Source organism: Capricornis sumatraensis, chromosome 23, assembly GCF_032405125.1.
Source record: "Capricornis sumatraensis isolate serow.1 chromosome 23, serow.2, whole genome shotgun sequence".
NCBI classification, from domain to species: domain Eukaryota; kingdom Metazoa; phylum Chordata; class Mammalia; order Artiodactyla; family Bovidae; genus Capricornis; species Capricornis sumatraensis.
This window is the reverse complement of record NC_091091.1, coordinates 26,121,480-26,147,437: the sequence shown is the minus strand read 5'-3', so window position 1 is coordinate 26,147,437 and position 25,958 is coordinate 26,121,480. Positions and strand designations below refer to the sequence as shown.

General features: G+C 42.0%; 1 protein-coding gene across 1 annotated transcript in view; it reads right to left on the bottom strand.

Annotated features, from left to right (window-relative positions):
* Nucleotides 1–25,958, bottom strand: part of SORCS3 (sortilin related VPS10 domain containing receptor 3) — a 635,061-nt gene that overhangs the window by 41,080 nt on the left and 568,023 nt on the right. Inside the window, exons 15-19 of the mRNA XM_068961512.1 lie at nt 24,185–24,302; nt 23,086–23,219; nt 10,124–10,237; nt 5,739–5,910; nt 3,149–3,335 (exon numbers count right to left, since the gene is read on the bottom strand). Coding sequence (XP_068817613.1) covers nt 3,149–3,335; nt 5,739–5,910; nt 10,124–10,237; nt 23,086–23,219; nt 24,185–24,302 — 725 coding nt within the window. The remainder of the gene's footprint in view (nt 1–3,148; nt 3,336–5,738; nt 5,911–10,123; nt 10,238–23,085; nt 23,220–24,184; nt 24,303–25,958) is intronic.

Below are 25,958 nucleotides of genomic sequence, written 5' to 3'. Positions count from 1 at the left end.
ATAATCTGTGCGAGATTGGTTATTATGGGTGGCTAACAGCTACTTTTGTTAGCTAATGGCCCAAGGTGAGGCCAAGAGCAGTTTCCAGTATAATAACTGTCTGGTAAATGCAGCCATGATTGATTTGGAGGGAATTATGAGCATGATAAAAGTTTCAAGGAACATTTCCTCCTTCATGTGCATAACCCACAATATAAACCTGTTCCTTGTTTTTTTTTTTTTTTTTGCCACTGAAGTACACTGGTCTTTATGCCCAGCAGACAAGGTCCACTCGGGAGAATTAGGAACATGGGTGGGGCAGTTCGTTGGAACAGAGGAAAGTAAATTCGTTTTTTAAAAAGACCTATGTGTAAGACTGGCTCTTTTCTGGCATAAGGGAACTTGGTTCTGAGAGTGTTTCCAGTCAACAGCTAGCTGATAGGACTGGTTCACTCTGCTTAGAATTTTTTTTTTTTTTAAAGCAATAATATGGTTTATTCTAGGGCTTCCCTGGTGGTACACATGGTAAAGAATCCACCTGTAATGCAGGAGACCTGGGTTCATCCCCGGGTCAGGAAGATCCCCTGGAGAAGGGAATGGCTACCCATACCAGTATTTTTGCCTGGAGAATTCTGTGGACAGAGGAGCTGGTAGACGACAGTCCATGGAGTGGCAAAGAATCGATATGACTGAGAGACGAGGCACACACACATACATGGTTTATTCTGAAAAAAGTATTTTCCTCAGGAAGTCTGGATATATTGTGCACACTAGGCAGAGGATGGGTATTTGATCAGTCCCCAGTAGAAGCCAAGGCCACTGAGTTTGCAATGAGCTTTTCTGGTAAACAGCCCTTCATACATGTCGCTCTAACTCATTGCTGGAGGAATTATGCATGTTCTGTGGGACTCCACGGGAGAGGACTCTTGGAAGTTTGCACTTTGTTTCCTACAGACTTTGTCCCACAGGCCTTTTCTCTTTGTTGATCTCTCTCTGCTGATCAGTGTCATGAATCAAAGTCTGAAGTATGACTATATGCTGAGACTTGCAAGTCCTTCCAGCAAATCACTAAACCTGGGAAAGGATGTCTTGGAGACCCTAACACATACACATAATCCAATTTGATTCTCAGAGCCTCACTATAATCTAAATATTATAGGAGAGGGATCAGAAGTTTGTAAAGACTATGAAAGTTGACAGATTTTAAACATTTCACAAAAGTATATGATCAGTATTCAAATACAGGTCTTTTTTGCTCTAATCTTGGCTTGTAAACACCCTGCACACCACCCACCTGGGTTTCTGACCTGGTGCTGCTGGCATAGAAAGATTATAGATGGTGTGGTGTGATTATCACCACTGGGCTATTGATAGCCCATTCCTAACAGTGCTTTCCCTCCCTCACCAGAATGTGAACTCTGCAAGGGCGGGGCCATCTTTCTATTACTGCATCCCCAGTATCTAGCAATATATTAAGAACTCAACAAATAGTCATTGAATAAATTAGTGAATAACTGGATGTGTTATTTGTAATTCCTACTTACTATTGTTGCAAGAGACCTATGGAGCAAGGTACCAGTTAGAATTAAGCCATTTTAAAACTGAAGTTCAGAAGATTCAGAGAAGCAATCATTTATCCCATGGTGCAGTAGCTTGGTGTCTTTAAGGATATATCATCCAGGTCTTTCTCTATGCACTTCCCTCATCGCTGCTGGTCCTTATACCATTAGCATAACCAGAATGCTAGGAGACCAGCTAGGTCACTGTTTGCCAGGGACTTCTTAAGTGTAGGTTGTTTATATTTTTACTGAGTTGTTAATAGAAAAAGTGTCTCTTATGTTCACCTAGGTTCTTTTAAAGCATTTAATTTTCACCATATGTAGCATGTATGAGTGTGTGTGCTCAATCACTCGGTCATGCCCAGAACTGAGAGGCCGTGGGCTGCAGTCCGCCAGCCTCCTCTGTCCAGAGGATTATTCTGGCAAGAACACTGGAGTTTTGTTGCAACTTCCCCCTCCAGGTGATCTTCCCAACCCAGGGATCAAAACTGCATCTCCTGTGATTCCTCCATTGGCGGGTGGATTCTTTACCACTGAGCCACCTGGGAAGACCATCAGATATAGCATAGCCTCTAAACTATTGTGGGGTATATAAGTCAAAATTACAGTAGTCCTTAGACCCATGATTATCACTATAAAGTATAGGAAACCCCAACAACATTTTCCCCAAACAACATTTTCTTAACCCAACCTTTTAAATCATATTTAAGTTTCAATTTATCTAAGTCAAGTTCCAGGATATCAAATACACAAAATACATCCAGGACTAACACACTACTTTGGAACTTCAACTGTTTGGTTTGTTCCTTGGTGACTCAGACAGTAAAGAATCTGCCTGTGATGTGGGAGACGGGTTCAATCCCTGGGTCGGGAAGACCCCCTGAAGAAAGGAATGGCTACCCACTCCAGCATTCTTGCCTGGAAAATTTCATGGACAGAGAGCCTGCTGGGCTACAGTCCCTGGGGTAACAAAGAGTCAGATACGACTGAGTGACTGACTAACACTTTCACTTTTCAAGCAACAGCCAACAGACATGAAACAAATTCCAGGACAACAAAACTGCTGGGGAGTTCTTAGAATTATTTACATCTGGTATAAACTTGAAGTAACCTTGGGTGTAAGAATCAAGTTATTTTATGTGTTCAGTTGTACATTTAAAACAATTTGGGCATGTGTTTCTTTAATCCTTCTTTGGCTCTTTCAATGGAGAGAACAATTTACTTTGATTTGTGCTGCCTTCACTCAGAGTAGCTTGAAAATGAGCCTGTAGCTGTGAACCAGATGACTCCTCTCTCCCTCTATCTTAGCAGCCTCCAATGCAAGGGACTTTTACCTGAATATGTGTTTGCATGTGCACACTTATATCAGGACAGAGTGGAGCTGAAAAGGAGAGACTAGGTGGTAACATTTTCCAAACTTTCAAAATAATCCGTCTCCTTTAGCATCATGAAATGGCAACACGGATGAACTCACATCTGTCCTTTGACTGGGGTTATCGTTTGTGGTAGCAGTCATACCAATTCCAGATCAGTGAGGGATCTCAGGAAGTCTGAACGGAAGAAGTAGTCAACCGAGAGTGGAGTAAGGGAGGGCGGCTCAAGCTACTTACAAACCACATGCAGGAAGAGGACCGCTGTATCTGAGCCTAGGTTGTTCTCCGCATAGGCCGTCACCTGGAAGATGCCTGCACTCTTGTACACGTGCTTGATGCCATCCTCAATGGGACTGAAATTAGCGTAGGATACTGCAATCCCGTCCCCAAAGTCAAGCTGGATGTTTGTCCTTTGGAGATCACCCTGCAAAGGGGAATAGAAGCTGGTCTGGGCCCATTTGCATGGTCCAGCCTGACTCCTCTCTGATGCTTGGTCCTCTGCCTTTGGCATCACCCCTAGAGGCCTGAATCTTCCCCAAACACCCTCCTGAAATACTCTCAACACAATCATCAGACTTCTGTCTGATAGCTACTGAGCACTGCAAACAGGTACTATGGGTCTATTGCCCTTTTATGCCCAAACTCAGGTAGCCTGATGTGGCTGATATTATCAGTTATGGAGAAGGTAGAGCTTCTTTGAAGCTCTGAAGTGTGGAAGCCAAGGGCCTCCCTTGATCTCTCATGCAGATTAATTGTTCCTCTCTTGTTTCATGATAATAATAATAGTAGTATAACAGCTAACACTGATAAAGCTTCCTTGCAGTTCCAAGCAATTAGTCCCCTCATAACTCCAAAACGTAGAAAGTATTACTGTTCCCATTTTAGCAATGAGGACACAAATAAAGGAATTAGACCAAAGTCTCTGTAGCCAATAGTGGAGGAGCCAAGTTTTGAACCCAAGTAGTCTGGTGTCAGTACTCTCAACCCCCAAGCTATTATTAAATTTTTCCTATTTTTTAGTATCTATCATTAAGTTCCAAGCATTATGCTAATCGCTTAACACATATTATATAATATCACCTTCAAAATAACCCTGAGATAGGATGATTATTTCCATTCTGTAGATAAATGCTGTCTGCCAGCTGAAAATACACCTGTGCTCTGTTGATCTAGGCTTTCCCTAAACTTGCCTAAGCCCCCTCTTCCCTGAAGCATTTATTGACCATCTCAGCTCACAAGTATTTCTGCCTTGAGGGATGCCAAGAGCCACATGGGCCCACCTGAGAGATGATGTCAGTGGTTTAGTTGAGTGTATCTTACCATCCCAAGTTGATCCTTAGCTTCCTAAGAGCTGATACTGAACCCCATCCTTTCTTGTACTTCATTGTACTTGTACATTGTACTTGAACTTTCTTGTACCTCATCCCACTTTATTGGGCTGACAGTTTGGATAAATTCAACTGAACCTAACCATAAGATAAGGGTTCTAGATGAAAAGGAAGAATCAGGTTTCTCTGCTTATTTACAAAGATTGTTGATGGAGAAGAAAAAAGAGAAATACATCATTTTGGAATTATGATTCAATTCTCCTGCCCAGTGACTGTGCTTTCATCACAGTTTCACTGTCTCCCTGGCCATGGCAACCCAGATGTGAGTAAAATATTGATAGGTGCTACCTTGCCCCCAACACAATGTCAACTACCCTTGAGTTTATGAATATAAATTAAAGTGGAAATGAACTGAAGGCAATTCAAATGGATAAGATCATGGCTCTTCACATCCATTCAAGAGAAGGTTTTAATAGAGCTGATCCTGGAAACTCCCTAGTGGGAATGCGATAATCACCTCCTCTGAATATTAAAGTTCTTTAATTTAAGCACCCAGTATGGATGAAGGCTAAAGAATCTGCCAACCCAGGATAAGGAGCCCTCACTGTCCTGTCCAATGTGGGCCAGACTTAAAAAATTTCTAAAGTATTCACAGTTGGGCGGGGGTGGGGTGTGTGGAAAGGGGACATACTCCTGGCCTGCTTTGGTCTCTTTCCAAGATCTTAAGAGCACACAATAATTTGCATTTAAATTTAGATGGCTTTGTAAATCAGGCAAAGTTCCCCGCCCCAGCGCCTCAGCAAGGAGTGCCTGAAAACTTCCCTGGTTTGGAAACAGATGAAACAACTCATATAGGAAGCAAAGAAGCATACAGCAGAGCTAGTCTATCCAGAATGAATGAACACGGTCTGGTTTTACTCCCCAGACTGCAAATGACCTAAAAAGTGAACTAATGGAGCAGGCAGCTGATGGAAAGTCAGCTCATATGGCATTCTTCAGAAAAATCAGTTTAGAGGGTTGGGATCACCCTCCCCCATCCTCACACTCATACTTTTAAGACTCTCTAGAAGTCTTGCGGGCTTTTCTAATTAGTAGGGTGAAGGGTAAAAGGAAAAAATAAGGATCCTGGAACAAACAGGAAAAATGTGAATTCCATTCTGGCAATGTTTATAGTATACAGTCTAATGATAATTAAGAGTCCTTTAACGATGCAGGCCCTAGAGGGGTACCTCAGAGAATATATTCAGATCTGTGCCTGCTCAGAGACAACGGGACCCATTTGGCCTAGGTCTGTATTGTGGGATGAAGGGAACAGGGTCCCTAAACATCCCAAGCCCTCTTTCACCCCTTCCATCTTATCACACACGCGGTGCTTCTCACCATTGACTTTGTTTTAAGGACTAGCGGGAACACAAGCTCTTTCTTCTCTTCCCATCTGGATGTGGGACATGACCCGGTTGTGAGTTCTGACCTCAGAGGCCCGGGAGGGGCACCCCTACCTCCTCCATGAGGATAATGAAGGTTGCATTGTGCCCCTGCTCCGCCACCAGGCGCCCATCGGTCGTCGCCACGTGGAGGCCATGCGGGGCTTTTCCAGGGCACATCTGGGCCTTGGCGGTATACTTCTCCCTCAGGCCGTCTGTGCAGTTGTTGGACACAATTCGCCGGTACCTAAAGGGTATTGATCATTGTCAGTGGTGTGGTTTATCACATGTATGTGTGCTCGTGTGAAGCATGTATGGTAGAGTGTGCAAAAGAGCAAGAGTGAGACAGAGATTCCACACAGTTGCACCTGACGTCTGAGTCCCAGAGAAGACAGCCATTTAGGAAGCTAAACAAATGCTGAGAAGCCACTATCCCTTCATCTCAGGAAGAGCAGCTCTTTAAACACTATTATCGATCCTACCTGGTGAACCACAGATCAGATCAGTGTCTAAACCAGCCAAGAAAAATCAATGTCTGACTCACGCATGAGGCAGGAAGTGGCAGACCCGCTGGTCTAAGGAAACAAGAAAAAGCAGGTTCTTCTCCCTGTGAGAGACAGACTTGTTTCTACCTCCCTGAGGCCAGAAAGCAGCTAGAAGACCAGCCTTCTTCTAACTCTGATTACTCAGGAAGCCGCTTCCTGTCTTCCTTTGACACCAGGACACCACCGCATACCCTAACACCTACTACTTCTTACTTTGGAGCCACTGGATTCTTTCATAGCAGATTTTCTCTCCTTGCTAATATGTCATTTCCCATTCATCACTAACACCAGACCAGGAGCACAAGTGTGAGACTCCTATTTGATCCTGCTGTGGTAAAACTGTCTCAGAGAAGAAGCCTGCATGGGAAAATCTCCCCATAAACACTGTGACCTTCTAAGATAAGAGCATCTTTGGGCACGGTGATGACATGTCATCTTTCTTGACCGCTGACCCAAGCACGTGAAGCCAAGACGAGAGCTTGCCCACAGCCCTGACCTGCATGACAGACTTTATATCCAGGCATATTACTATCCGTAAAATTGCATAAAATCAATGTTCTGGTAAAAACACATAAAATAAATGCACTATAGACACCACTACCACCACCATCATCATCATCACATCACATCTTCTTTCACTCTGTGTGTCAGGAGTAATTAACCAGTCTATCCATGTTGCCTTCTTCTGGTGGCCTTGAAAGCAAATGTCTATATGAATGATATAGGTCCTCCACTCTACCTGAAATTTCATCTCTCCCTGACCCCCACATACTGCTGAACTAATAGCCCAACATATTCATCAGGGGATCTCAAGAGGATGTCAAGCAAATGTTATATGCAGTTACTGCTAATGTGAATTTATAATATATCCTCTTGTTGCTGCTGCTGCTGCTGCTAAGTCACTTCAGTCGTGTCCGACTCTGTACGACCCCATGGACGGCAGTCCACCAGGCTCCCCCGTCCTTGGGATTCTCCAAGCAAGAACACTGGAGTGGATTGCCATTTCCTTCTCCAATACATGAAAGTGAAAAGTCAAAGTGAAGTCGCTCAGTCGTGTCTGACTCTTCGCGACCCCATGGACTGCAGCCTACCAGGCTCCTCTGTCCATGGGATTTTCCAGGCAAGAGTACTGGAGTGAGGTGCCATCGCCTTCTCCGATATCCTCTTGTAGACACATATTATTTTAATTGGCAACTAAGTTCACAGTGGGTCCAGAGCTGCCCTGTCTAATATGCTAATCACTTTTCACCTGTGGCTACTCAGCACTTGAAATGTGGTTAGTGGTGCTCGCTGAAATGATAAGAATATTTAGTTAAATAAAATATACTATTAAATTAATTTCACTTAAAAATATTTTTCAGTGTGGAAATTAGAAAATTTTAAGTTATATATCCTTGGAAAGAAAGTTATGACCAACCTAGACAGCATATTAGAAAGCAGTGACATTACTTTGCCAACAAAGGTCCATCTAGTCAAGGCTATGGTTTTTCCAGTGGTCATGTATGGATGTGAACACTGGACTGTAAAGAAAGGTGAGCACTGAAGAATTGATGCTTTTGAACTGTGGTGTTGGAGAAGACTCTTGCGAGTCCCTTGCACTGCAAGGAGATCCAACCAGTCCATCCTAAAGAAGATCAGTCCTGAATATTCATTGGAAGGACTGATGTTGAAGAAGCTGAAACTCCAATATTTTGGCCACCTGATGCAAAGAGCTGACTCATTGGAAAAGACCCTGATGCTGGGAAAGATTGAGGGTAAGAGGAGAAGGGGATGACAGAGGATGAGATGGTTGGATGGCATCATCAATGGACATGGGTTTGGGTGGACTCCAGGAGTTGTTGATGGACAGGGAGGCCTGGCATGCTGCGGTTCATGGGGTCGCAAAGAGTCGGACATGACTGAGCGACTGAACTGAACTGAACTGATGTGGCTCATAGCATAGTTCTTTCAGTCAGCACTGGTCTATATAATCAAATTTTTATAATCTATAGCTTCTTGCTGACCTTTATTCATTTAGAATATACTGAGCTTTACCTGTGATGGACATTTTGGAGGATGTCACATCTTAAAGTACACTTGATATCATCCACTCTTGCTCTTAACTATGGCCAGCTAGTGGATGATTTGTAATAGAAGCCAACATTTAAATAACCTAGAGGTATGTATAGGCATTTTTAGAGAATCTTTTTTTTTTAAAATAAGTAGTTTTTCCCTTTTATCTTCTTGATTTATTTGTTTGGCTATTAGTGGTTTTGGCACACTGAACTTGCTTAAAATTGGGTCCACATATCACATGATCTGTGGTGTTGGAGAAGACTCTTGAGAGTCCCTTGGACTGCAAGGAGATCCAGCCAGTCCATTCTAAAGGAGATCAGTCCTGGGTGTTCTTTGGAAGGAATGATGCTAAAGCTGAAACTCCAGTACTTTGGCCACCTCATGCAAAGAGTTGACTCATTGGAAAAGACTCTGATGCTGGGAGGGATTGGGGGCAGGAGGAGAAGGGGACGACAGAGGATGAGATGGCTGGATGGCATCACTGACTCGATGGACGTGAGTCTGAGTGAACTCTGGGAGTTGGTGATGGACAGGGAGGCCTGGCGTGCTGCATTTCATGCGGTTGCAAAGAGTCGGACACGACTGAGCGACTGAACTGAACTGAACTGATCACATGATCATACAAGAAGCCCTAATGCAGTTACCTGCTTGCTATGTCCATGTGTGCTCTGGCTGAGACCTGGCCTAGCTGGTCATATATGCCTGTCACATCTCTCTTCCTCAAACCAGAGCACTTCATTCTCCAGCACCTTGTGTCTTTAAATTTCACTCTGCAGGGTCTGTAGTTTGAGGGACTTGACTCCCAAGACAGTCATCTACGATAAAATTACGTCAGCAGTGCTTAAACCTCAGCTCAGATCCCAAGAACCAAATATTTGGCTAAAATAAAATGTATACTTCTCAGAGTATCTCAGATCACTTGATACATCTCTTCCATCATGTTTTTTCTTCTCTCTAGATATCAGATGTGTAGGTAGTACTCTGGCCACTATTTTACAACCAGGTAAGGTAAAAATACTGAGATGGGGAGTAACTTGTGGGAGACATTAGAAGATCCATCCACTGGAAGAGTTGAGACTGGATTCTAGTCCCTTGTTATTCAAAGATGAGTGCTGGGACCAGGAAAGACAACAATGTGTGGGAGTTTGTTGAAATAAAGAATCTCAATGCCACTGCAGATCGCCTAAATTAGGAGCTGCCTTTTAACAAGATCCCCAGGTGATTCATAGCACATAAAAATTTTAAAAACACTGTCTTCAACCACCAATCTGCTTTCCAAATTTGCACTTGGTCACAGAAGTGGCAAAGTAAAGGGGAAAGACAACAAAGCAAGGAAATTTTTTTTCAAGCATCTGAGGAAGTAATAAGTAACAAAAAGAGAAACACACATAATTTGACAATTACAGAAAGGGTGCCTTGAGCTTCTTATTCCAGGAGTTCCCAGGATGGGACTTTGACTTTTCATTTCGTTTCCATCATTGGTCCACAAGAGCTTCAGCTCATCTATCACTAAAGAGAACCATAATATCTGCATACCACTTGTGTTAATTTATTTCCATCAGGGTCTGGAAAATATGGTGGCATCTCTTTCCAGAAGAGAAGACCTAACTAAAATAATAGCTATGATATTTCAGAGGCAAACAGCAAAAGGTATTGAAATCTGGGTAATCAGAAATCTCTTCTATGTTCAAAAAACCTAGGTTCAGCTAAAGAACCCCTCGACTTTCTTCAGAAGCCACCTGCTGTAAACAGACTATCTATGTTCTTTCTTGCTTCACTAGCAATGCTCCTCTGATCCCAGCTTAGTGGATAGTGAAACAGGAAGACAGTGAGGGGGGTTCCTTCAGGTAAATTACTTACCCAGTACTGTTAAAGTAGCTTTGACCAAGGCTGCAGTCCTTTGATGGAGATGCTGGATTGTACCAGAAAGCAGGGACACACTGGCTCTCTCCATGTCTCTCATAGCCATAGTCACTGTCCGGAAAATAAACATTGAATACTGCTGTAGATGCACAAATGTGAAAATATCCACAAACACATACCAACACAAACATATCTCTCTGCTGCTGCTGCTAAGTCGCTTCAGTCGTGTCCGACTCTGCGCGACCCCATAGATGACAGCCTACCAGGCTCCCCCGTCCCTGAGGTTCTCTAGGCAAGAACACTGGAGTGGGTTGCCACTTCCTTCTCCAATGCATGAAAGTGAAAAGTGAAAGTGAAGTCACTCAGTCGTGTCCAACTCTTAGCGACCCCATGGACTGCAGACCACCAGGCTCCTCCATCCATGGGATTTTTCCAGGCAAGAGTACTGGAGTCGGGTGCCATTGCCTTCTCCAATATATCTCTCTAACCATCCCCAAAGCCAAACAAATTCTTTAAATATTCCCAGTAGGGGCAAAATTCATGCTTTGAAAACAGATTTTCAGACTCAGTCACTTGGAGTCCAGTGTACAGAAGACATAGTGGATTAGCAATGGAGAGTCCAGGTTTAAAAAGGTGTGAATGTGTAAGGTACACTAGGTTGGGTGGGTGTGAGGGATGTCATAAGCTTAAAAGCATATTTTGGGTCACAGTGGATTTACTGAAATAAACGGATGTCAATCAAGAAGATGATTTTAAAAGTAAAGATCTATTTATGTGATATGGTTCCACACTTTATTCCAAAATGGATTTCACTGATTTTATCTTCATTTTTTCTGGAAATTCTCTCTCAAACACATATACACATTTGCATTCACATTCAAACTTTCCCCAACTATTTATAACACAAGCCCTCTGTGTCCTTTAGGAAACAAACAAATAAAAAACCCACCAAAGTTAGACTGCAACTCTTCTCCATGTTTTTGTAAAAGCCGAGCCATAATAAAATGGAGAAACGTCAGGTATGATCCCTTCTTCTTCCCTCAGCACTCCAAAATGAGGGAGTCAAAGGCCAGAGTGTGGTGTGAGAGGAGGGCTCCCATTGGAAATGTAAATGGTGTTGCCTTACTCCTTGAGGTTTTATAAAACTCCCAGAATTGTAAATGCCAAGGTACAAAGAGAGTAAGAAAGTAGGCATTATTGCTCCTACAGCCAACCCCAGGATACTGAAGGTGGCCTCACTCGGCAGAAGTCATGCCTTTCTAAGTCAAGCATCCGAGGGTTTCCTGAAACCCACAGGCAAGGCAGACAATCTGGACCTCTGAATATTGATCCACTGAATGTTAATGAAACAAGCAACAACAGGAAAGTAACCCTTTCCTGACACACTCCCCCTTTCTTTTTCTACTCCCATATTCTTTGAGACACGATTTAATTAAAGATCAATGAAAACAGAGGCAGATTGTCTGTGTGGGCAACTGGGGTAGGAATGAAAGGGAGAGAGGAAGAAAAGTTTAATTCTGCATTTATTCATTACTCAGTATGTGCCCTGTCCTGTGAAAGAAGGGCCATCATTCCTATTCTCAAGGGGTTTTCAGTCTTTTGGAGGGAGGAAGACACCATGCCTCCAATCCAACAAAAGAACAGAGGAATACAGTCTGAAGCAGAGTACAGTGTAATACAGTCTGAAGCAGTACAGTTTAGAAGTACCAGTTAACTGATGAGATTATATAAATATCTGCTGGGTTTGATCCCACCCTACTTCGCACCACCTCCCTCCAAACCAAACTCAGACCAATCTTTCAACCTCCTTTGTCTTTGTATGCGGTATTCCCCGGAGCTTTTGAAGCACTCTACCCTTTTCTGTATTAGGCAGTCTCCTAAGCATCCTTCAATAGCTATGCCTGATGAAGCCATCCTTGCTTTCTAAAACCAAATCTTTGTGGCTCTACCATTTTGGGAAACATTGAGGCTAAAATAAGGCAGTTACTTCTGTTGGTTTTGTTCAGCGATATTAGGGTCTAGAATAGGACGCTATTTTTTTTTTCTTTAAAATCATCTCTTCAGGTCTTAAATAAATATTTAGTGGGTAAATGGTACTCTCACTGCATTTTTAAATAATCACACTAATTATCCCATTGCATTGGTCTATGTCTTCAGGGAGACTGTGAGCCTATGGTTAACTTCCCAGTATATACCACAAAGCATCCCAGGAGCTCAAAACATGTCTGTGGAGTGAGTATGAGCTCGCGTCATTGCAGATGGCTACACAAAAAGGTGAAGCTCAAGACCAGCTTCAATAAGGTGAGTTTAAATGAAACTGGAAGAAAAGGAGAATGGGACATGTTTGTCAAGATAATCTTTTGCCATGCCTCCCAATTAATGACTGACGCTCTTCCCCCTGAGAGTTCATATGGACTCAGTATTGTGCCAGCTGCTAACAGCCCATGAGAGCCTACTTAAAATTCCAGGCACTTTGTGAGTTAGTTAAGGTTGTTAAACACAGTTTAAATAATGATTTAAAATTTATACAAAATTTTACTTATATTCAAAAGATAATACCTAAGACACAGAAATTCCCCATTATTTTGCTGCATTTATTATTACTATATGCAATAAATACTACACATAAAATGTCATGCTATAATCATTATATGCTCTTGAAATCATTTATGTCTGTGTACCTGTGTATAGTAGAAATACATGTTTTGTTTCCTAATTCTTCATTCAGTGATCTCATGTTGGCAGCATGAAATCGTATATCATGGGGATATTTACAGCAATCACCAATCACTACTAATAAGGGCTTATTTACTTCTTTGTTCCCAAGAAAACTGAAAGTTGCCCAGTTGTGTTCAACTCTTTGGGACTCCATGGACTACACAGTCCATGGAATTCTCCAGAATTCTGGAGTGGGTAGCCATTCCCTTCTTCAGGGGATCTCCCCAACCCAGGGATCAAACCCAAGTCTTCCGCATTGCAGGTGGATTCTTTACCAGCTGAGCCACAAGGGAAGCCCAAGAATACTGGAGTGGGTAGCCTATCCTTTCTCCAGAGGATCTTCCCGACCCAGGAATCGAACCAGGATCTCCTGCATTGCAGGTGACTTCTTTACCAACTGAGCTATCAGGGAAGCCCAGAGAGACAGTAGTTAAATACTGTCCAGCACAGTACTGAATATCTGATTTCAAAGTATTATTTACCTGTAGAAGGATTTGGGCTGTGATGGGCCTGCTCTACTAGAAAATCCCCTGACAGCTTTATATGGTAAATCTATCGACTGTGCTGTTAATCCCAGAAATATTTGTAATTTTCGAAGGAAGGGTGCTCTCCTAAGCAGCTTTATGAGGGAGGGAAATGTCATATGCTCCTTGCTCAGTGTAACCATCTTTAGCAGTAATGTTCAGCTCTGCTACCTGTTAGTGCTTCAGTAATTAAGAAGGTGCATCAGCCACGCTGCTTTGCCCCAAAGAGAAAAAGCACCACATTAATATTTAATAACATTAATGGAAACATCACTAGCTGCCCCCAAGCTGTGGCTTTCATTACCTTCTGCTAAATGTATACTATTGAATAAAATCTCTCATCCTATCCAAGTCCCCTCCCAGCTCTGAAGTTTTTATGATTTCAGCAAATAAGCAGGGCCAGCTGCTGCTCCAGCTTCCTGGGGAAAGGTGTTTTTCTCTTGAATTGTGACATTTGGAGAGAATGTGCCAGAAAGTTCGATTCGCCTCAGGAAAGGAAGCTGCCACAGCTTCTGCAAACACACAGGTAGTTTTCTTTAAGAAGTAAGTCACCTCTGTGTCTTCTTTGACTATAAATGGGGTGAGAATTTCTAAAAGTTTAGGGGAAAATTGTCCATTTCCAGGGGTGTGTGTGTCCTCAAAATCCCACCCATAGAGAAGCCTCAAACAATCCAGAGAGGGGATAGATAAGGAAAGGCTCAGAAACCAAAAAGTTTCTGCATGTCAGAAAAGGAAGGGACACTAGTATTACTTAGACCCAATCCCCTCAGTTCACAGAATGGAAAGGAGAAGAAAAAGAGAAAAAAATGACTTGCTAAAGATTGTACACAGCTGTTGGGATGTCAATCAAAGGTGATAACTGAGACTCCTGACCCCTGGCCTGGCATTAGTATAAGCCCATGAACTAGGCATTTAATTATCAGTTCAGTTCAGTTGCTCAGTCATGTCCGACTCTTTGTGACCCCCTGGACCACAGCATGCGAGGCTTCCCTGTCCATCATCAACTCCCAGAGCTTGCTCAGATTCATGTCCATCGAGTCAGTGATGCCATCCAACCATCTCATCCTCTGTCACCCCCTTCTCCTCCTGCCTTCAATCTTTCCCAGCATCAGGGTCTTTTCCAACGAGTCAGTTCTCCACATCAGGTGGCCAACATATTGGAGTTTCAGCTTCAGCATCAGTCCTTCCAATGAATATTCAGGACTGATTTCCTTTAGGATGGACTGGTTGGATATCCTTTCTGTCCAAGGGACTCTCAAGAATCTTCTCCAACACCACAGTTCAGAAGCATCAGTTCTTCAGCACTCAGCTTTCTTTATAGTCCAACTCTCACATCCATACATGACTACTGGAAAGACTATAGCTTTGACTATATGGACCTTTGTCAGTAAAGTAATGTCTCTGCTTTTTATATGCTGTCTAGGTTGGTCATAGCTTTTCTCCCAAGAAGCAAGTGTCTTTTAATTCCATGGCTGCAGTCACTATCTGCAGTGATTTTGGAGCCCAAGAAAATAAAGTCTGTCAATGTTATCATTGTTCCCCCATCTGTTTGCCATCAAGTGATGGGACTAGATGCCATGATCTTAGTTTTTTGAATGCTGAGTTTTAAGCAGGCTTTGAGGCCCAATGTCATTCTGAGCCCCTTGGAGCTGGCCAAGAAGTCATGGTCTCTGCTGGCCCAGGGGTAGGGAGTATCCTACTCTCAGACCATGCACAGTCCCATCGTATCCTACTCTCAGACCATACACAGTCCCATCAAGACTTAGTTCTCCAGTTCTTCCAGTCTCTGATTTGGGATTTAAGGCTCTAGGATGAGTATTTCACAGATGTCTCTGTCTCATTTTAGGAGACAATAGAGTGTGGTTAATTTGGGATCAGATAGAGGTTTTTAGCAGACACAGCATGAACACTCAGCAAAGAGAAGCAATCACAACAAAAACAATGGACTAATAATAAACAAATCATCATTTTGTAATGCATAAGTCTAAATTCAGCCATAGAGATAGAAAGATAATTATATCCCAACCATTTCATAAATGGTTCAAAAAACCAAGCAATCATGGCTCGAGTATTTCTCCTTATCTAACACCAAGCTACCTGTCTGCCCTTATTCCTCTATGCATTAACAGGCTTCATATAACTGCTTTCTTAGATATGCTGCTCATTTTCCTCATACTTACTTAGCAGCAAGTCTACATAGCTCCATTACCACCACCTACAGGAAGCCTTCCATCATTACTCCAGTCCTTGGTGGGCTCTTTGTTCTGAATACTCCCAATACTTTCAGGTAGGACCAATGTTGTCCTAAAGAACTTTCTGTCTGTGCTATCCAATATGGTAACCACTAGCCACACGTGCCCATTAAGCACCCAATACATGACTAACTGAAGAAATGAATACTTTGCTGTTTTTAATTTTAATGCAAATAACCACATGTAGCTAGTGGATACTATACTGTACAGCATAGGTCTGGATCATGAGATTCAACACCCAATTATACTCTTTATTATTTGCTGTCATGCTTTCTTTGCATCCAATAACTCTGGTTTATACATCTTCGATTTTTCTACAATGTGCTGTCTATAGAAAAAATACAATTGATTGGACTCTATACACAGAATAATAAGGTTGAGCAGATTTCAGACATGCCTGAATTTATGTACAATGGCATATCCAAGTCTCTTCCCCTCACTCGTCTACATTACCACTTGATAAACGCACTCTGTGGATCTTGAGCCATAATGGACATGGAAGATAAACACTAAGACATACTGAGACTTAGGACTCTGGAGTCAGACTATTATAATTTTGAGTAAATATATTAACATTCTTTGTATCTCCATCTCTTCACCTATAAAATGCCTAAAATAACAGACTCTCCTGATTGAGAGATTAAGTGAGATTATCCATCTAAAAATCTTGGCACATAGTAGATGCTCAGCAAAACTACTGTTGTGAGAGTGGTTGGATGAGTGAGTAATAAAAGAGAATAACTGGGCATAATTTCTAGTGCACACTGGTTTCTCACTGAACAAATGTACTTGGACCTCCCGGGGGTCAACTACTTCCTAGGAGACTCCATAAGACTTGAGAGGAGACCTCTTACTCGCCCTTTTCTGACTACCCATTAGTCTGCTTACTTCTCAAGGAGGATTTGCCCCTGGTCCCTCACCAGTACCACGATGGAGGATGCTTCAGAATGGTTCTCTACAGTATACCTGAGGCTGGGGGATTTATGAGGCTATTAAGTAGAAACATCCGTATTTATGTAAACTGCATACTTATTACTGACACCCACTCTGCATAGAAGAGAGAGAGTAGCAAAAGTCAATGAAAAGTGAACGCATTAGTCACTCAGTCATGTCTGACCCTTTGCCATCCCAGGGACTGTAGCCTTCCAGGCTCCCCTGTCCATGGCATTTCCCAGGCAAGAATACTGGAATGGGTAGTCATTTCCTTCTCCAGGGGATCTTCCTAACCCAGGGATCGAACCCAGGTAATGATTCCCTACAAATAACTGCATCTGAGAATCTATAAAGCCTTTATACTTCAAGTAGAGAAGGGATACAAGTAGAAAATACCTTTGCTTTGTGAATCCAGGCTGCACTCCTTAACTTTTTCACCAGTATCAAGGCATTTAATCTATCCTCCCAAGTCTCCACTCCCTGCTGTCTCTCAGATTTAGAAGTTGCCTGGACCAGTCCAATGGACATTACCTGATCTGATTTAGGGAAACAGCTAGGTAGAATGTGCATAACAGCTTATACTAACCAAGTTGGGCTTTTCATATTTCTTAGCTAACGATTCCTGGTAGGAAGGAGCCTTGAGAAGGAAGCAGGACTATGAAACTATTGCCATACATGGATTTTCCAGCACAATCATTAATGACAGACAAACTATTTTTGATGGAAAAACTGTATTTATGACTAATACTTATGCTTACTGAAGTTGACTTAAAAAGAAAAAATAAATACTCAATGACATCCAAGACGTCATCATAACAGCAAAATGTCCCAGAAATTTCAGAAATCAAACTCTCTTTGCCATATTCAAAAGTAGTGTCTAAATACTTTATTAGGTCACATGATTTTTTTTTTTTTGCTTTTTCTCTCAGATTATGACAACTAAGCCAGCCTCAAGTCTTGTGTGTTTGTTTGTCTTATCTCAGACTCATTCTTCTATTTTCTTTTTTTTTCTCTTAAAACATTTTTTAAAATTATTATTATTATTTTTTTTTACTTTACAATATTATATTGGTTTTGCCACACATCAACATGAATCCATCATGGGTGTACACGTGTTCCCAATCCCAAACCTCCTCCTACATCTCCCCCAACACCATCCCTCCGGGTCATCCCAGTGCACCAGCCCCAAGCATTCTGCACCCTGCATCGAACCTAGTCTGGCAATTCGTTTCTTATATGATATGAGGCATGATCCCATTGTTCACTGCAGCACTATTTATAATAGCTAGATCATGGAAGAAACCTAGATGTCCATCTACAGATGAATGGATAAAGAAGTTGTGATACATATACACAATGGAATATTATTCAGCCTTAAAAAGAAATGCATTTGAGTCAGTTCTGATGATATGGATGAACCTAGAACCTATTATATAGAGTGAAGTGAGTCAAAAAGATAAAAATAAATATTTTATTACATGAGATCTAGAAGAATGGTACTGCAGAACTTATTTTCAGGGCCGCAATGGAGAAACAAACATAGAGAATAGACTTATGGACACGGGGAAAGGGGAGGAGAGGGTGAAAAGTATGGAAAGAGTAACATGGAAACTTATATTACCACATATACAATAGATAGCCAATGGGAATTTGCTGTATGGCTCAGGAAACTCAAATAGGGACTCTATCAACCTAGAGGGGTGGGATGGGAGGGAAGTTCAAAGGGAGGGGCTATATGTATACCTATGGTTGATTCATGTTGAGGTTTGACAGAAAACAACAAAATTCTGTAAAGCAATTATCCTTCAATAAAAAAATTAAAAATGAGGCATGATTGGCTATAGAAAGGCAAATGTATCATATCTTATATATCTCCTCTTAGAATTCTATAAAGTCTTCTTGAATGCCATATACTTCTTATAATTCTAATTATTGTTGTTTAGTTGCTAAGTCAAGTCTGACTCTTTTGCAACTCTGTGGACTTTACAATTCTAGCACCAATGGCCTAAACTGTTTGATTTGGCATTGGTTTGGAGTTAATGGCACATTCTATATTAAACGTCATCACCAGCAGTTAACCTAGATCATTTGAGGATGAGTTTTAATTTTATTTATTTATTTATTTAATTTATTTTTATTTTTTTTACTTTACAATACTGTATTGGTTTTGCCATACATTGACATGAATCTGCCACAGGTGTACATGAGTTCCCAATCATGAATCGTGAGTTGGGAAACATGAGTTCCCAACCCGCCTCCCACCTAACCCCCATATCATCTCTCTGAGTCATCCCAGTGCACCAGCCCCAAGCATCCTGTATCCTGTATCGAACCTAGACTAGAGATTCGTTTCTTACATGATAGTATACATGTTTCAATGCCATTCTCCCAAATAATCCCACCCTCTCCCTCTCCCACAGAGTCTAAAAGTCCGTTCTATACATCTGTGTCTCTTTTCCTGTCTTGCATACAGGGTCGTCATTGCCATCTTTCTAAATTCCATATATATGTGTTAGTATACTGTATTGGTGTTTTTCTTTCTGGCTTTCTTCACTCTGTATAATCGGCTCCAGTTTCATCCATCTCATTAGAACTGCTTCAAATGCATTCTTTTTAATGGCTGAGTAATACTCCATTGTGTATATGTACCACTGCTTTCTTATCCATTCATCTCCTGATGGACATCTAGGTCGTTTCCATGTCTTGGCTATCATAAACAGTGCTGCGATGAACATTGGGGTACACATGTCTCTTTCAATTCTGGTTTCCTCGGTGTGTATGCCCAGCAGGGGGATTGCTGAGTCATAATGCAGTTCTATTTGCACTTTTTTAAGGAATCTCCACACTGTTCTCCATACTGGCTGTACTAGTTTGCATTCCCACCAACAGTGCAAGAGGATTCCCTTTCCTCCCCACCCTCTCCAGCATTTATTGCTTGCAGACTTTTGGATTGCAGCCCTTCTGACTGGTGTAAAATGGTACCATGAGAAATGGCATAATATAGAGAAGAGAATGTGGAATTTGGCTAGATTTGCTTTTGCTCCTCATCTCTTTCTCTCCCAGGTTATGTGATCTCAGTCAAGTAATTTATATACCAGATGCTAATTTTCTTCTCATTAAAATATCACAGTAATGACACTGACATTATAGGGTGTTAGGTCCAGGTGGTACTTGCATTGGCAAGCTGAGAACCACAGAGCAAGGGCTCGCTTCCTCCACTTCTTCACTTATAGATGCATTTTGACAGCAGTTTCCAAAGAACCATCTAGAAATAGTTTAAGCAAAGCCATCACCACTGAAATAAATGGATAACACCCAAAGGTAAAACTCCAAACATAGTGCTTATATGGATATATAAGCTCTAGTTTATTTGCTAAAAATACCTTGGGGACCACTTAACCCTGGGGTATAAGATTAACAATAACCACAACAGCAAAAGCTATGTACACCATTAGGATAAATTCCTTATTCACATTAACGATGAATATGAATTAATTTATTCCTCCCTAGGACCCAATGAGATACATGTTATTCATTTGCAGTTTATAGCCCAAGTTGTAGAGATTAAAAAGTTTCCTAAGGTCAGAAATTGAGCATCAGAGCTGGGATATTTTTTTTTTCAGACTAGTAAATATTAAAGTAATTGCTGAAGGAAAAATATTTATGTTACAATTCTTTCTTCAACTGTGAGGTTTCCCCAGAATGGGTGAGTGTCTAACAACTCAGAGACACAGGAGAAAATGTGGCATGACATACAGAAAGAGGTGGAGTCAGTCTGCAGAAGGACACAAGGAAGGCTGATGCTGACATTCTGAATACTCAGGTTGACATCAATATGTCATGTACCATAAATCTGAGTGGGCCACTGTATATACTGCTATGACTATTCTTCTGGATTATGGTTAATAATTAAAATTATTCTTCCCAAGTATGAAAATAGCCTTTGTTTCCAAAGGGTCAAAAATACCACAGATAGGATCCTGCCATTCAAATTAAATTCAACTTAGCACAATCCATGTGGTTGATTCTTCCTGAAGTCAAGCTTTTCAAGGCAGGGATGAAGAGCAGGTTGGGAGCAGTCATAACTGTCTACTTTGCTTGCTATTACCAGTATAGTCCTAGTAGAAAGCAGGAAATGAAAGATAGATTCCCAAACAAAATCAAGAAACAAGCTGGATGAAATGAGAATGAAGGGCATGAGGCTGTTGGGCAGAGGCAGCTCTTCTGTGCCTATTTGGACTTAATTTAGCTATTAGACACCATTAGTGGTAAAGAATCCACCCACAATGCAAGAGACACAGGTCCGATCCCTGGGTTGGGAAGATCCCCAGAAGAAGGGAATGGCAACCCAGTCCAGTATTCTTGCCTGGGAAATCCCATGGACAGAGGAGTCTGGTGGGCCACTGTCAATGGGATCACAGAGAGTCAGACACGACTTAGGGACCAAACAACAACAACAACAAAACCCTAATGCAACTCTGTCATAGTCCTGCCCCTTCCATGTTTATAGGCTGCTACCTGAGCCCTTAGCTTTGTCTTTTAACCTATAATTAATATAATGAAAATATATAAACTGAACTTCAGCTTTTGAATATGACACAGAGAAAGAATTCATCCAATTGGGATTAGCATGGAATCACTCTGCAATTACTAATGAGATCACTCATTCCCACGTTTGGGAAGGTTTTTGCCTCTCCTAAAAGAAACAACATTTAGAAATACTGTACAACTGGTTTGTCCTTACATTGGGGGCAGGGGAAGGCACTGAGTATACAAAGATAAAGAAAGTCAAAAATTCCTGCACTCACAGCACTTACATTCTACTTGGGAAAGACAGGCAAATTATAAAGCAATCAAAAAACACAATCTCTCTATTTGTGATTAATACTAAGATGACAACTGAACAGGGTGATATGCCTGAGAGTGCTAGGGTAGGGGTGAGGTCAGATGGTCTCAGAAGGCATTTCTGAGCTGCAGTTTTTGCTGAGGTATGAGTGCTCCAACAGTGCCAGTCATACTGAGATTTGAAAGAAATATCTGTACTTGCTGTTTCTTTTGCTTGCAATGAGTCTGGGTTAATCAAGGTGCAGGAGATAGTGGTATGGCTGCAAAATGATGAACAAAGAGAGAATAGTTAAGAAGTTAAGGAACAGTGCTAGTGCATCAATAATCTACAGTGCAGCAAAGAAAGAAGGTTATATTATATTTTAAGGGAGCAGGGAAGCCACTGTAGTATTTAAAGCATAGGAATGATAAGATCTGACTTGGGTTTTTAAAATATAATTTTATCTCTTCTAAGGATGGATGGTGCTGGAGAAGACTCTTGAGAGTCCACTGAACAACAAGGAGATCAAACTAGTCAATCCTAAAGGAAATCAATCCTGAATATTCACTGGAAGGACTGATGCTGAAGCTGAAGTTTCAATACTTTGGCCACCTGATGCAAAGAGCCAACTAATTGGAAAAGACTGATGCTGGAAAAGATTGAGGGCAGGAGAAGGGGGTGACAAGAGGATGAGATGGTTGGATGGCATCACCGATTCAATGGACATGAGTTTGAGCAAACTCCAGGAGATAGTGAAAGACAGGGAAGCCTGCTGTGCGGCAGTCCATGGATTCACAAAGAACTGGATATGACTTACTGACTGAACAACAAGGATGGATTTCAAGGTGACCACAATGGACACAGAGAGTGAATTAATAAATTGTTGGGGTGATCCAGATTGTCATGGACATGGGTAGCGGTGCTTTGTGTTGGAATGTGTTTTGGAAATAGAGACATGCAAGGACTTCTGGATGGCCTGCACCTAAGGGTAAAGGGAAAAATTAAGCTCTCTTGGGATTTGGACTGAATGGATGTCTATGTGTTTTACTGAATTTGGAAAATCTGGTTTGGGTTGGGGGGGCTCAAGAGAAGTTGGAAAACTGCTTCTAATAGTGGGCATTCAGGAAGAACTCTGCTTGGCAACATAAACTTTGAAATCCCTGTTACCAATTCAAGGGAAGATGGATGCTGAGTAAACAGATGGACACAAATGTCTTCATCTAAGAGGAGAGACAGGATGGAGCTGGAGGTAAATATTTGGAAATTTGTGAGTCATTAGCTAAGAGGTGAGATCCAAAGTCATTCTCTCTGGTTGTCATTAGAGGGAGGGAAAAAGAAAGGGTGATAAGAGAGTTCATTGGAAAGAGCACAGTTTGAGCTCACGTGTGTGGAGGTGACTGCCCATGGTGGCAGCTCTCTAAGCTCTCCATGCCCAGCCCCTCCTCTTGGGGACTTTCCAGGACAGCTGCAGACTGAAGACGAGAAGTCCCCTTGGACACACCACTCTGGTAGGACAATGATCTTCCCTGTGAAAAGCTTTCCCCTCCTCCTTCTGGGGCTATAGACATCCCATCTGGCCAGGACCTGAGGCATCCAGGCTGGCAGGCCAGCTGAGTCATGCCTACCTCCTCAACTTCATCTTCACGCTTATCCCCCAAACCAGTCAGTGTCCAGCTGGAACTGGTGATGAGACATAAAGAGACTCACCATTCAAAGTCCCAGTCAGCACAGACACAGGGTTCTGAGACCACTGTCCCTGAGGAGTCTCGGCCCAGGGCACACTGAGCTCCTGGCTTGCGTTTCTTGAATATTTTCCTTTCTCCCATGACGCAAGGCTCCCCCTTAGGAAGAAAGTCCACAGTGAGAGAGGCAGAAAAACACAAAAGACAGTGAAATAAGCCAGCATTAGTCTTTGCATTCCCTTTTGGTCACTTTATGTAGAAATCTACCTCCCAGGAACCATTCAGGAGTATTCAAGATTAAACGACTGATCTTTTACTACCAGGCAAGAGGAACACTGGGGGAGACTGGCCTATTACTGTCCGTCCACCCAACCTGGCCAGTGATGTCTGCTTCTCCACTTCCACAGAGAATGCAAACATTCCCGTCATCCCCACAGACCACTTGGCAATTGCCTGAATTGCCATAAATTCCAGTGGAAAGTAATCCACTGTTGGCATCTTTCTCACATCATCTTCAGAGTGAAACTGAAGTGGACTCAATATGTTCCCTCTCTATGATAAACAACCATGCCTGAGTCCTTATTCCTAGTCAAGAACAAAAAGAGAAGAAATTGGTACAAGTTATAGGGACTCAATGGTTCTGAAGACAAAAGAATTTTGCCTGTGTTGAATAGCACTGAATATCTGCCTTGCTAGCGTCCCTCACCCTCAGCTTTCTTTGGGGTCCTGTTCCCAGTGCTCTTGGGCCCTGACTTCAGGATGGCCTGAGAAACGCTCCCACTGCTTCCATTAGAAGGTAAAAATGATCAAACCATTAGAGGGTGTGCTGGTTGCTTCATTTTCCATGGGTAGCACTAAAACCCCAAGTCATCACTGTTGCCTCTCTTCCAGGCTGCTCGGTGATTTCAATGACTAGATCAGGATTCCAGGGTGCACAGCAGTTCCAAAACATCATATGCCCCCGCTCAACTTGGTGTATGAATTCCAATCCCACCCCCACCATTCACCATTTTCCCCAGATGGCCCACTACTTCCCTCCTCCAAATAGGAAGACCCACGGGACCAAACAGGGCTTGCAGCGGCCCCTGTTTCCAGGAGCCAGGGTTCCCCAGCCGGCGTTGTACCTGATTGAGCAGGTGCCAGGTCTGATAGTCCTCCTCGCTACAGTGTCGGCTGAAGATTGATTTGTAGTCCACCTTCACCAACTGCCATTCCGAGCGGAGGCTGAAGTGGCCAAAAACTCTAAGTGTTTATGGGAGGAAGGAGAGAGACAAGCAGAGTCCCATAGTCAGTCACTAAAATGCAAAGACTAGAGAGAGAGAGAGAGAGGACTGAATTACAGCCTGGATTTTAATGATTCTTCTAAAGCCAACTGTTGGCAGTCCATCAACGGTAAAGTCCACTGCCCACACAACTCCAGCCAACTGACACAGTATTCACTATGGATTTAAAATCATATATATATATATATATATATATATAATTGCTTTCAAATGTATATATTTGCAAAATTAATATATGTGCTTTATAGGAAGAATATGAAGTAAAACAAGGTATAAGAAGGAAAAACTTTCCCAGTTGTCTACAATCTTCTACACAAGTATTAATTTAACATATAGCCAGCCTTCTTCTTAATGCAAGCACTACTATTATATCCACTGATGTCCAAAGGCAGGGCTTCAGTTTCCTCATCTGTAAAGTAAACTTTATGTGTGTGTTTTTCTTTTAGGGGTGGGGGTTGGATTAGCTAATCTAAAGTATGATCCTGCCAACTCAAAAATTCTGACTGAATCTAAGCATGTTTTAGTTGAAATTCTCATCACTTAACTCATATGAATATCACCTTCTCTCCCTCTTCCCTGAAAAATCAGTCATCTCATAAAAGGAACTCATATTTATGTAAATCAAAGAAGCACACTGTCTGCATGACTTAGATAATCAATACTGACCTTTTCAAAGTCCAGCAGTTGATAGCCCTATAAATATGAATGATCAATCATTTCTAGAAAAATAGAAAAAAAGACTGATCACCCATACTCCACTCAGTGGCATGTCTTATAATTACAATGCAAGGCACCTATCACAGTGAGGTAAAGGGGAGACCAGTCATGCCCAGAACCAAAACCCACTGAAGTCTTTCAAGGAACTGGATGGCTTCCATCCCAGTAAGACTTAATCAGAATCCTAGCTCTGAATTCTCCTTTTCCCAAGTTCAAATATTCTTATGGTGACACCTAAAATAACTCTGGGAGTTGGTGATGGACATGGAGGCCTGGGGTGCTGCGATTCATGGGGTCACAAAGAGTTGGACATGACTGAGCGACTGAACTGAACTGAACTGAAAATACTAACTCCCCTCAAGCGACATTTCCTTCTGCTATCTGAAAGATGAGGAGGCGTTAGGAGGGGTGGAGTGGATTAAACCTGTGAAATGCAGTAAGAGTTGTTTTGTAGATTATATAACTTAAAAAACACTGTAGGAAATGACTTTTAATGTTTAAAAGCTATGACAAACCTAGACTGTGTATTAAAAAGCAGAGATATTACTGTGCCAACAAAGGTCCGTATAGTCAAAGCTATGGTTTTTCCAGTAGTCATGTATGGATGTAAGAACTGGACCATAGAGAAGGCTGAGTGCCAAAGAATTGATGCTTTCAAACTGTGGTCTGGAAAAGACTCTTTATAGAGAGTCCCTTGGATAGCAAGGAGATCAAACCAGTAGATGCTAAAGGAAATCAACCCTGAATCACCTGACACAAAATGCCTACTCACTGGAAAAGACCCTGATGCTAGGAAAGACTGAGGGCAGAAGGAGAAGGGGGGCGACAGAGGAGGAGATGATTGGATGGCATCATCAACTCAATGGACATAAGGTTAAGCCAACTCTCGGAGATTGTG